Here is a 13,360-nt window from a genome sequence, read left to right on the forward strand (position 1 = left end):
AACCTCCCTGCCACATAACCAGTGCTGCCTTTCAAATCAGGAAATAAATGCATTGTTTCTTTCCAGTCGGCGCGGAATGCGGGAATTCAGAACCTGCAGCCGGCTGACCTTCACCTTGACTTTGGGTCCTGGACCGATAAATCCAACCCATGTTTGATGCAGCTGACTCCCACCATTGATTGAGCAGCCCTCTCCTACTGGATTGTCCCTGGTCACTTCCACAGTCATCTTTCATTCAGCTGAAGCCTTAACAGCTTTCCTGCACTGATGACTGACAACCTGAGGCTCTATGTCACAGCACACGTCTGTAAATAATCTCACGGTGGAAGCAGGTGCAGCAGAGGAAAATCCGTTTCCTCCTGGGCATCGCTAGACCTGCCTCTCAGCAGAGACGTATTTGAATTGCCACGCATTACTACACACTCTCTGTCCCTCTTCCTTGTTTTTAGTATTGCTACTGGCACAGCAGCACTGCTGCTGAATTATGGTATCTGCCCATGTGCTGGATTGAGTCCATATAAACACATTGAGGGAGGAAAAAATGCACTTCTCGAACCTCGTTCGAGCGCCATAGGGGCGAGAGTTTATGTTCACAATGATGACATCAACACATGTGTACAAAACCAACGAGATTACACGCTTGGGCTTTTCGAGTGGGTGGAGGAGGGATTTAGAGTGAGAACGCGTGAGTGGAGAAAAGTGAAGGAGAGACTATATAGCTTTCATGTATCTGTGGCAGTTATGTTCCAGTAATACAACCGGAGCACGTCAGGGCCATTATGCATGCATAGGAAATTGTGGGTTGATCAGAAAAAGATATATTAGATATAAGACATTCTGACACGGAGGGCAAAGGTTTATCGTTTAGAGAACTTATAGGGAATGCTCGGGTGTCGCCATTAAAGCCCTGCATATATGCATTATTAATGAAATGTGACGGAGGATGAGCTGGGTGTGTCTGCATGAGGGAAAGAATGTATTTGTTCAGAGTCTGCATAGTGTTCATATATAGATGTTGGCACCTCAGTAATATATTAACACACAGTGTCTGTAGATAGTGCAGAATCAGTGTTGCTTTGTGAAATTTAGCAATGCTTTTCTGGGATGCCGACATCATCCCTACCTGCAGACACACACGGCATGATCAGTCCCAACCACGGCATTAACAAAGACAGGCGGTGTTCACCATAGCCTGCAGAGGATCCAGAGAAAGTTGAGCCTTTCTGAGCATACTGTGCAACGCTGCCTGCTCCAAGTAAGGTTGTCATATGAAGCCACAGACCCCGATGAAGCCAATCAGAGCGGCGAGGCGGGGCTTTGAGGCAGCAGCTTGAAAGGACGATGGAAGCATATCGATCACAGCACACATGACCGGCCACATGTTTCCGTCGCCTTCCTCTGTCTCTTTTCTAAAATGTCCACATTAGATTCACTGTCAGATTTAGCAGGGTTCACGGTAGAAAATAAATGCTGAAGAACAGGATGCACACGATAAAGGGTGTAGAGTGGGACAGAACGGCCACGGTACATCCTGGCGTATGAGTAGGTGTGCAGCTTGTTACCTCATAAGGACGATACCCTCTCCCTTTAAATATTACATAACATAAATCCTAAAAATCACAGGTTTATGTAGCCGTAGTATGGCAGAGGAAAATATGATTCCTTCTAATAATGCTATAAAACATTACTTAGGTGAGATAAAACCATGCTATTCTGATCTTGCTTTGAAAATAATGGGGTGATAATTATTGTGCAAGCCGACACAGTTTGCCTTCAGTTAAAATGAACTTTTAAAATTTTCAACTTAGATGTTTTTAGGGTATATACTGTAGCATTTTGTGATGTGGGTTTATAGCTTTGTCAAATTACTGTCCACTATTATTGAGTTTTAATCCAACTAAAATATTAGAGTTCATATGCGACTACCATTCCCATGAACCAGATATTTAGGAATGACTACATGGCTAAGGACTCTGAAATCCTCAGTTATATGCCCCTTTTCCTTTCACTTCCAACTAATTCAGAGATTAATAGCCATTTAAAAGAAAAGAAATAGGAAAATTCAAATAAAATGACATGTGATCTAATTTTATGTCTGTGGTAAAAAAAACAAAACAACAACATCTTGCACTGAAGAGATGTGGATCAACAGCTTCTACTTCCTCTGACCTTCTGCTGAAATACAAAAGAACCATGATTTATGGCATAATTAGGAAATTATCCTCTGCCATTGAACAGATTCAACTTTGTAACCCCCCGCCCCCAGCACTCAGCATCAGCCTGCAGACCCCACGTTACATAAACCCACCTGGAAGCCCTGCAACAAACAGACACACAACTACACACACAATGATAATGAGTACCACAACCCCCCCTGAACTACTGCACAGAGCATGTGTTGAGCTTTTCAGTCATTTCTAGGCATTTCTCTGAGAAGCTGTGTGACTACTCCTTTGTCACCTGACCGGATGAAGCTCCATAAAAGGCGAAGGTAGTGAGCCAGTCTTAAAGCGGCAGCTCCATTTCAGCACGTTCTAAACTGCTCTATGGCAGCGTTAACCAACAGCATGAGGGTGTCAGGAAGACTTTCCAGTCTCACAGAGGCAGAATCCCCTCAACAGATATATGCTGATATCTCAGCAGAGAGAATAGAGGAGAATCTTTGCAGCTAAACCTTCCACTCAATCGGTGAATCACGGCTCAGTAATGTGTAAATGTGGGGGGATGGCATCGGAAAGAGAGACGCGTTGCAAGACATTCAGAGGGAGAGAATGAGAGATAATCATCAGTTGGATGCTAAAAGCCCATTTAACCTGCTGAGGATCCACCACGAGGCTCTCCCAGTGATGCAGATGCAGCAAACAAAAAGATACAGGCTAAGTCTCCTATTAATAGGCCTCAGTGGCGGAGAACAGCTGCTTCACCATGAACCCCAAATACAGCAACTCCAATTGATGGAATAATCAGAGAGAGAAGCACACATACTGAGCAAAATGAGAGGAAATGAGGGAGTACCACAAGATGGCGAGTTACAAACTTTAAAGTAGATGTGCAAAAAAATTAAAAACAAGATGTGGACTTTGCCGTGAAGGTAAAAGCAGCTTGTAAAATCCAAAAAAGTGGGCTATGGGTCCATGACAGGGCTCAAAACTCTGGAGAAAGGATACTAAGGTGCCCTGTGTGTGGGCAGATGCAATGACTAGAGGGGGCATTGCTGAAGCACGCTGCTGAACAGAAGGGGGAGTAAAAATAGAGAGATGCTGCGAAAACAGTGCAATGCTTATGTGTCCATGTGCACCGGAATGCACAATAAACGGTGCAATTACCCATTCACCTTGACACAGAGAGCGCACTGCATCAAAGCCAATGTGCCTGCTGAGTGTTCGTCGTCATGGGCGTGTGCGGCGCGAGTAAAAACGGCAAAAGTAGAGAGAAACAGAGACACAAATTAAAAGAGGAATGAAAAGCATAGAGGGAGAAGAAAGAGAGATAGAGAGACAGTAAAAAAAAGAGACAGAGCAGTCTGTAGGGATGCAGGCGGGGGAGGAATGTGGTTTCCATGGCAACGTGCGGAAGGCTGAGCTCTGGGTGTCCGTTCCAGCTCTGCACTGCACCGGCCCTCGCCTCTCAGCCACCCCTCTCTCCCTCTCTCTCTATCTCCAGCCTCCCCCACCACATTTCTCTCCACACACACCCCCTTCTTTTCTTTCTTTCCTTCCTTCTTTTCTCTCTCCCTCTCTCTCTCTCTCTCTCTCACACACACAAAGGTTTACACAGCTATCTTTGTGCGGCCTTTTACATTATATTCCATTCATACAGCCTAACCCAAATGCAAGCCTGGACTCATTTCTGCCTCATCTCGATTCAAAGCCCCGTCTTAAACTTGGGCATTCATCAGTAAATGTATTGATTACATAAATTAGAATTCTGAGTTCAGGAATCCTTCATTTGCAGAAAAGCAAAAACATGTAATTGTAACTAATCAACTTGCGCTGCCATTGTACACATATGCCAACATGCGTGTATAAACACTTCCATACCATGTGCACAAAGCCAACATGTCTCCCTCTCTGCCAAGTCCCTGATTGTTGCTCCTCCATCCATCCACTGCACTACTTGAGGGCTCAGCTGAAAAACCAAAGCCTGAAGCAGCTGTGCAGCCATGTGCTGCTGGTCGTGCTGGAGCTGGGATGACGTGAATGAGCTTCATAATACTAAGGAAGAGCTTCTCTATGACATACAACCCTTTCACAGGAAGGATGAGTGACGAGTGCTCATCTAAGTGGCGCACTGGCCACACCCTGAAAAAAGCAAATAATGCATGTTTATGCTCCAGATTTAGATTTGTGTGACCTGCGCTCAGAATAAAAATAGCATTAGATGATTACTCACTTACTGTATGCATGATGGGGGGGGGGGTAACAAAATCAGCTCAAAAGGCAAGGCTGTAAAAATACTGAATATAGAAATGAGACTATGAAAGCCAAACATGTCACGGCCAATGTGTCCCAGCAAGAGGATTGTGGATTGTTCGTATCCACCTGCAATAAACGCTGCTGCTTTTCTGATGTCTACATGGAGCAGATGAAGAAGAGAGAAAGCAAAGACCTTTGACTAGCTGATGACCAGGCCGGTTTGCTTACCTCGGGCATATCAACGTGGGAGCGAGTCACCAAGCCTGAAACTCTCTCAACTTTGTGAGGGCTGCTTCTGCTGGTCACTCGCACACGGGACACACCCTCTTCCTCCTCCACGCCATCGTCCTTCCGGCCCTGTTAGGAGAATAATCAGTAATGAGCGCCGCAACTCACTGACAGTCATCAATATCAAACTTAAACTTAGTCTGAAAACACATTTTGCAGTCATGCATAAGGCGGTCCCAACTACCTTCCTATTCAGAGTGAGGGGTGTTCTCACCCTAGCAAGTGACAGGAATACACACCTGAGCGGGTCATCACACATTCATTCAAAGGGACACTAAAACTTTCCGAACTCTGTATGTGCATGTCTTAGGACTGTGGGAGCACCTGATGAACACCGACACAGGCACAGGGAGAACATGCAAATTCCACTGCATTGCACTGCTAATACACGTTTGCTACTTGTTTCTAGCCTTGCTAACTCAACACCTGTAGATTCATAACTAGCATTGCCAGTGCTGTCTTGTCTCATTCCTCACTAGCTGCACAATGAGCAGAAGAATAAGACAAAACCGCATTACGCCTAAATAAGCACCTTTCTTGACCAATTTAAATGGATAAATATGTGAAGAGACATGAGAATACTTCATTTAGCTCATCCTTCTTGACATGTGAAAATAAGAAATGCACAAAATGTGATGACATCATACCAGAACCTCTATGTTTGTTGCAGTTCAGAGCACACTGACCCTTAGCAGACAGCAGAGGGCAGACTTTAGGGCACTGATGGGAACCTGCACATTACCACAAAAGGCCAAATGTAGATTTGATATAAATGTACACACAGCCCAACACATGCAGACTTTAATGTTTAATGTCTACCTGTCATAACATCAAGTCCAGTTCAAACAAAGCATCACAAATCCCACAATATTCTTACGTAATGGTTTGGAATGCAGACCACATTTTTGTGCCAGTGTAGATGAGATATAATGTGTGTTGTTCTTTTCAGATTGCAAAGTGTTATTTTGACAACTCCATTCCCATATGGCAGCACTGAATAGCAGGTCAACTGGCACACACACACACACACACACACACACACACACACACACACACACACACACACACACACACACACACACACACACACACACACACACACCTGTATCTGTGTTAAGTTCCTTGCACGAATAAAAATACCAAATTCTTGCCATCAAAGTGCTAATTGCTTTCTATTAATGAAATCATTTAGTGAAATAAAAAAAGAAAAAACTTCTCCCGGTGTTTCTTTCTTTTTTCCAAAGGAGCCATTCTTCACTCCGCCTGCAACTCTGCACCAAATCAGGAAATTTGCAGACTCATTTAGTTTCCCTGACACCCTCCACTCAGGTGACAGCATGGTTAGAATACTGATGAGCGCCTCGCAGGGTGTCCATTAAGTAGCTCTCAAACTTGCCTCTCTCGGTCTCTGCAGAACCGTTCCTGGGCTGCAGAAGCAGCTGAGATCCAGAGGAGGAAGAATGAAGGGAGGTGCAGGAGTGCTGCTACACAGACTCAACCTCTGCTGACGAGAACGCAGGGCGAGACAATAAAGTTCACACGTCAGTCGATGGGTTAGAGCCTTTCCAAAAGCACGGTGTGATCACAACCACAGCCAAGTGCACACGTTACCTATTGCATCTCTAACACCTCCTTATCAGTCTGCTGAACAGAACTACAAACTTTCAGGTTATGAATTCAGTCACTAAGTTGACCACCACAGGAAACGTCCATTTAATACTGTGAATGGGTCGTGCATTCACATGAATGTGTGAAGTTCAGGTCAGATTTAGTACTTAAATTTCAAAAACATTCTGCCATTAGGGGATTGACTGGCAGGATGGGCTTGTGAAGGCATCAAGGAATAATGTTAGATTAAAGTTTTTAGCTCAGATGAAGATTGCATTGTGTCATTTTACCACAAACTCTCTATTATGGTGAAAATTAATTTAAAACTCAGAAAGGGTTTAGTACTCCCTTTTAATGATATGATAGTGTATGTTTAAACCCTGCACTGATGGATGATGAATTAGAAAGTTTTAAGTCCTTCCTGGTGGGAGTGTTGGGGTTGAAATCACATCTCTATGTACTAATTAGTAATCAATCAAGGGCTTCACTGGAGAACAGCTTTAATCAAGGATGCAATTATAAAAATGAAGTCTGAAAGTAGCTGTTACCCCTGCTTACAGCTGAAATGCAGAAAAAAAACCCTGAATAAAAACAAGCCTTTTTTTGATTTTCAGCTTACAATGCAATGAGCAGTACGTCACTCCCTCAAACACTGTCCTTATGGCCTAAAGCTGCCAAATCAGCAGCATCTTAACTCACCCAGCTCCATCATACCTAACAGAATTTACAAAGTTGTGCTATTTAAAGGTTCTGGGCATGGAAACCAAATGGCAATATTGGCTTACAGCACGTCGGATTTACTGCAGGGGTCAAGGATCAAAACATCAGCACCTGAGCTGCCGCCACCTCTCTTCTGTGTCGCCACTGTGAGTCTTTACGTAAGGTCAGATAGTGTCATTAAAACAAACTCATATCCCAAAAAAATACTTATAAAAGAGTGCTTGATGTTGTTCCTTATGAAATATTACAGCCCTCCTTTTTATGGCCTTTATCTGCCTGCTTGATCTCTCCAGAGAAATTCTGAATTCTGCCTCACTGGAAAAGCTTTTGTGCTGCAATACACTCAAAAATGCTAATCTTTCAACACCAGCAGGACTTAAATCCTCCGATGGCCAGTTCCTGTTCCCATTCAGGTGATGTTGTGGTAAATTTAAACGACTCGGCACGCAACACATCTGGGTTTACATCAGGAACATATTTAACAGCGGTATGGGTCCAGAAAATGTCATAATCAAAGCTAGACGTCTCCTCCAAAGATCAGCCTGCAAATGAACAAATAGCAATCAGGGCTAATAACTTTTCTCTATGTTGATGACGTTCATTGACGATGTCAGTCAGCAGCACGCTGGTCGGCATTTACATATGCGAATAAAAAGCTATAATTGGGATGTGATGATCCTGACGTTGAAGGAGATACTCACCTGAACAGATACAGGGAGAAAGAGAGCGTTTTTGGAGTTTCGTTGAACCATTCAACCGCACGTTGTTCCATTTCTACCTGCTTCTCTTATCCCAACTGTTTGCACAAGGGTCTAAAGTCACAAACGCCCCGACTCAACGTTTCATCCATGTCAAAGAGTGAGACAACTCACACCGGCTCCCACGAGGCACCAGGAGGCAACGGCGTGACCCGGCGCCGCAGACAATGTAAACATTAAGCAAATGCCGGGTAGCGTGAAGAAGAAAATTACCTCCCACGCATCTTCCTTCACCACTGTTTGTTCCTCATTCAGCTGCAAGGTCACCTCGTAACACTCTTGAATATCTGTGAAAAAAACAAGAATAATTACAAACATTTACTTGTGACTGTTATTCTGGGGCCCTCATGTTCATAACGTGTTATAAATACGCCACTTTGCTGGTGGAAAAGCAGTAATTGACCATTCGCGGACACATGGGGGGAAATGGGTCTGCCGTGGTGTTACGCTGGGTGACCTGCACATGAGAATGGCCTGTTTACATCTTCACATGTTCTTATCTTGATTGTTGTCTTCCCTCAGGATCAAGGTATGATTTCTTTAACCACTGCTATACTATTTTTACACCGGTCAGGGTACCAAACAGCCTATTTACACGCACACACTCAAAGGCATCCAAGCGCATTAAGTATTTTGATAACGTGTAGGCGACCACGCCCACAGGCAGGACAGGATGTACCATCGAATAGCATCCGCGTAGCTTTTTAATGATAACTCGCTCCTGCTTTGACGCTTCCGCCAGAATTAAACACCGTTTCCAAAGTTCTGTCCTTAGCAGGCTCCGCTCTCCTCCCTTCTCCTCTCGTCACCTCTTCCCTCATTGCGCGCCTACATCCTGTGGTCACCTATTGTGGGTGGCAACCCTTTGATGGGAATGCGCAGGGACAATTTTGCTGATGTCTCACTCCGGCCTGATTACTGCATTGTTGACATAAAGAGGTTGCCGAGGAGGTCGTCAGCTTCCCAATGTTCAAAGTCGAGACACAAATTAATCTAAAAAAGAATACCTCCGACATCTTTGAACAATGTTTCACCTTTTAATTAATGCTGTGTATCTTTGACGGAGGACACGAGGTTGCACATCGTGTGAATGCATGTGAGACACAAAGAGAAGAGTCTGTATCTCACAAGAAGGCACTGTGAGAACAAAAGTGTAAGAATGGAGCATGTGACTCATCACTGTGTCTGAACATGGAGGAGTGAAGCCATGTGTGGGCAGGGGAGATTGTTGCACAGCTGACTAAAGAGCAAACTCAGTAACACAAATCCCTATACACACACGGACACAGGCGCGCGGAACTACACACAGTTACAAACACGAACATGATACTTTATTATCGCTCGATTTTAGCAAAACAACACACAGCGCACAGCGGTTGTTTAGTCATCTTAAGGTTCTGTTGCTCAACCAGCGTCTGAGGTGCAATCCTGGCACACAGGAACGCTCCAAACGTCGCCAGTGACAACGTAGGAGAGATCCCTAACGCCAGAGTCTGCTCACCTCCTCGTGCTTCCATCTAACGACAGAAGCGACGGAGCGTTTCTGTACCTGCCCCTGAAGGGCAGCAGAGATTCTCCAACAGACACAGACTATGTTCAGAGGATTAACCAGTAAATAACATCAAATTGGGCTCTCTCCGTTCTAATGTCCTTGTTCATCTTGTTCATCGTGGGTAAATAACTCATTAAAGATGTTGCCTCTGTTGAGGCTTGCAGCGTTGGCTCCTCACCTGAAGCACATTCTTTTTGGATTGTTATCTCTATCGGCCCAGCAGCAGATTTAGGAATATAGATTGCGGTAAAAGCCCAGAACACACTGACACACAATGCCTGCACAGGTTAGTAGGCCAGGGAGAAGGTGCAGGAAAGCTCTTGTTAACGGGAAAAGAAAAGTCAGAGCATGTTTAACCCAGAATGATTTCAATTTGGTGTCAGGTGATTCCTGTTCTTATGTTAGGCTTTTCTGCAGGCTGTGAATCCTGATCTCAGTACTTTAGCCTGGAAGGAAGGAGTGATGGAGTTACAAGTGTCATGGATGCAGGGGAAGGGTAAACTCCCCACGATGGAAGAGAAGAGACAAACTGGTCTTTCACCAAACTTATTCTTAGAGCTCTATTTGCGATATGGAGCTGGTCTGCTCTGGCCACTGAGCTTGTTTTTTCATGACCAAGGGGAGTTTCCTGCCCCCTCTGCAGGGTCAACATGTCTACGCGTATTGCAGGCCTCTTCTGTTTGTCACCATTCGCTTTAGCGTAGCAGATGAAACCCCAAAATAACACACCACTGGACCTTTACATGAGCAACCCACAGCTAGCTAGAATAACACATTTTAAGGAAACTGGGTCACAATTTGAAGGCGGGGCAAACAACTCAGCCCCTTGTCACAGCCTTGGTAAAATACTCCCTGGCATTTAGGGTGCTCTGTAATTTAACATGCATCTGTCTGCATGCGTGCCCCCTCCCAGCCTCCCACTGCCTGTTTGTACACTGGAACAAAAGGATGGATGCACAGTTAAGGCAACCTTTGTTCGTGACTGCGGAACCATGCAGACATCCAATCAAGCGGCCAGCAATGAAAACTTCCCACACTGCACCAAGCAGGCTTTTACTTCCCACAGTATATCAAAGCTGGAAGAGATCTGGAAGACAGAACACTGCAACGTAACGCAACCATGACGACAGCAACTTTCTGATCAGGGAAAAACACTGTAAGACCTATCAGCATAGTGAGGAATGCAGCCCAGATTGTTCAAACATGACAGGATCACGTGACACTGAGGGTTTACAGTAGAGGTTAAGTGTGCTAAACATCTCATCTGCACCTGAAACGCACCAATCACGGGCCTTTTTCGTCCACCGCCCTCCTGTCTTTCAGGGCCCGGCACATTAGCCAATAACCGTTTATTTTCCAGTCAGCCTCTGACTAAACATTCTTGGTGAGGAATGTTTGGAATGCAGATTTGGAAGGCTAACCCGCACTTCGATTGCAATTTAAAAACACCGTGTAAACGACATTATTTGTGTGGACGTGTGAATGGCAGGGAGTATTTGACACTACCGGAGGGTAGGGAGGTATTATATTATTATATATAAAAGTGGTCCGCGTTTCCTCTCTTTGCACTGAAGTCAATTTGTCTCCAGCACAGTTTATTTTTGAAGCTCTAACAGTGTTTCAGGGAATAAAACTCCCCGTCCAACCCTCCATCGGCAGCACTGACCACACGAACGGTGACTTTTACTTTTTGGATAAGCTATGGCTTTAAGCTTATGTCTAGCATCATTAAATCAGTGCCACGTCAAGACTCTGGCTTTTCTGATTAATGACATGTATGACGTTGAACTATGAGTAGATGGTACAAAAACAGGCTGTTTTGTCCAAGTCAATGGGAGAACTGTTCCTCCACAGTGTGAAAAGCCTGGCCGTACAATAACAGTCTATTAATGGACTATGTTGTTTATGGCCTTGCTAAGATTTCATTACAATGTCAGCATGTTGGGGGGGTATACAGCAGACCTTTGTGGGGTAAACTGAAAGCCCTCTTTCATAAACTTAACTGGCAAAAATGTTGACTCGGTTAACTTTTCAGTCTAATGAAGACAACCTGACTCGTGCTACATCCTGTGTCCTCCTGCAGCCAATTACCGCCAACCATGTAGACGCTAACCATAAATGGACCAAAATAAAAGCTCAACATTGAGGATATGTGTTATTTCGATGAATTCTCCTGTGCAGATGTGAGTGACGTGTAATCCGAGTGGGAGGCAGATTCCTACAACCCTCTCGACACAAAACAAACAAGTTAATAGGATTTTTTATTCCTTACCGAGGAGGGCTTGAAACAGCTGGCTGCCCAAGATGGCAGACACTTTGCCCACGCTGTTATTCAAGGTCTGCTCGTCTGGACTGGTCAGGTTAGCCTGGTACCGTCTGAGGAGCCCTACTGCTCGCTCTGTGTCTGTTAAAAAAAACCCAAAACAACAAAAGTAATTTCTTCTCAAACAAGGAAACATGCACAATTAATTTATGGCATCTCTAAAGTATTGAAATCTGCTTATCACTTCAAACAGGAAAAAATAAAGACCAAAGTCCATTTATGTCCTGTCTGCAAATATGTTATCTGATTATGTGAATTGTTATTAGTGACAAAAAAGGAGCACTTAACTATAACAAGAAACAGGAAAAGGATGCATTGGCATGTAACCTGAACACAACATAAGAAATAAAGTGTTTGTTATATAGATTTGTTTTCCTAATTTTGGTTAACCATGAGTGTACAGCTAGTTGTTGAACCCTGTGGGTGGCAGGAACACAAACACACATGATGATGCACATCACAGTGGTAAATCTACGGGCTCACAGTTTCTTACCAGATCCTCTACATTATTATGTTGAAAGACAAGATAAAAATGAAAGAAACAAGATTCCAGGAAGTTATTCAATCTTCTGTTACACTGGTCCACCTTTTAAATCCCCTGAGGATAAAAATAGCGCCTTTCTCGTGGGATTATAACAGAGATTATGGGACCACTCAACACTTGCGTTTAAGATTTGGTTTTTTAAATTCATGATCGTCCACAAAACTCAGCAAAAACCGCGATTGACCAAAACTTTACCCAAACCTCATCAGGCGAGGGAGATTTAAGCATGATCGGTACTCACCATATTTGTGCACCATGATGTGTCGAAAAACAGATCATTTAAACGAAGGTTGTTTGCGCTGTTTGTGTGAAAATGAGGAGTTTCAGTCCAACACTAATCGATCTGTAACACATGTGTCCATGCGTCTTCCCCAAAAAGTTAATTATTTCAAATCCAGACTCGGGACAGTCTCCGCCTATCACTGCAGCTGTCAGCTGGGGTCTGCACCCACACACGGGGGTTAAAATACAACAGGACGAGTCCGATTCCTCAATGACAACTTCCCCGAAGTTGGGTAAAGTGAACCCTGAACGTGACATGTTTCTCCACCCCTAAAACGCGCCCCTCCATGGAAAACGCTGTAAAACAAATGTACGCTATGTCAGCCTGGGCTGAATAAATGTGGCGTGACAAAGTTATCGATAATGGATCGTTTGATAAGTTATTTTATACACAGTTTAAGTTTTCTCTTATGTACACTCTGTTTGTCTTGCTTCTTGTGCCATCTAGCGGCGCGTTCAGGTGACGCTCGGAAATCACAGACACGCATGTGCGCAAGGGTGTCAAGGGACCGTCATCACTGGGAATATTTGATCTTAAAAAGTTGTATACAGCCTTGAATGGCCACCCAGGGAGGCCCAGAGTCAGTCCGTTTGTCTTAAACCGCGAGTCAGCGCCGACAAGAAGTGAAAATGAAAGGTTCAAACAACGAACAAAGTAAATTTGAAGCGTAAGAGAGTCGAACTTACCCGGCCTCGACAACACGCTCCTCATATCTAGCTCTGTGGCTCGAGCCAACAGAATCTGCGACCATCATAACGGAACCGAACCTCCTGCCGATTGGCGCGGTGCATTGTGGGTACTGTAGTCTGGGTGTCAGGTTGTGAACTTATGCCAGAGTGCTCTGCAAGTCACTGGTTTCTGAAAAGTGT

The 13,360-nt window shown here is 44.3% G+C and overlaps 1 protein-coding gene across 4 annotated transcripts in view; it reads right to left on the reverse strand.

The window, feature by feature from the left end:
* The window catches only part of dlg3 (discs, large homolog 3 (Drosophila)), a 53,856-nt gene extending 40,586 nt beyond the window's left edge, over positions 1–13,270 (reverse strand). Inside the window, exons 1-4 of one of the 4 annotated variants that reach the window (XM_057042629.1) lie at positions 13,178–13,270; positions 11,614–11,745; positions 8,003–8,076; positions 4,644–4,772 (exon numbers count right to left, since the gene is read on the reverse strand). In XM_057042629.1, coding sequence (XP_056898609.1) covers positions 4,644–4,772; positions 8,003–8,076; positions 11,614–11,745; positions 13,178–13,202 — 360 coding nt within the window. In that variant the 5' untranslated portion in view covers positions 13,203–13,270. Of the gene's footprint in view, positions 1–4,643; positions 4,773–8,002; positions 8,077–11,613; positions 11,746–12,449; positions 12,710–13,177 lie in introns of those variants that run through there. The other 3 variants (XM_057042624.1, XM_057042631.1, XM_057042626.1) reach the window with 3 other exon arrangements.
* Between the last annotated feature and the right edge of the window lie 90 nt (positions 13,271–13,360).

This window comes from Takifugu flavidus, chromosome 9 (assembly GCF_003711565.1).
Source record: "Takifugu flavidus isolate HTHZ2018 chromosome 9, ASM371156v2, whole genome shotgun sequence".
NCBI classification, from domain to species: Eukaryota; Metazoa; Chordata; class Actinopteri; order Tetraodontiformes; family Tetraodontidae; genus Takifugu; species Takifugu flavidus.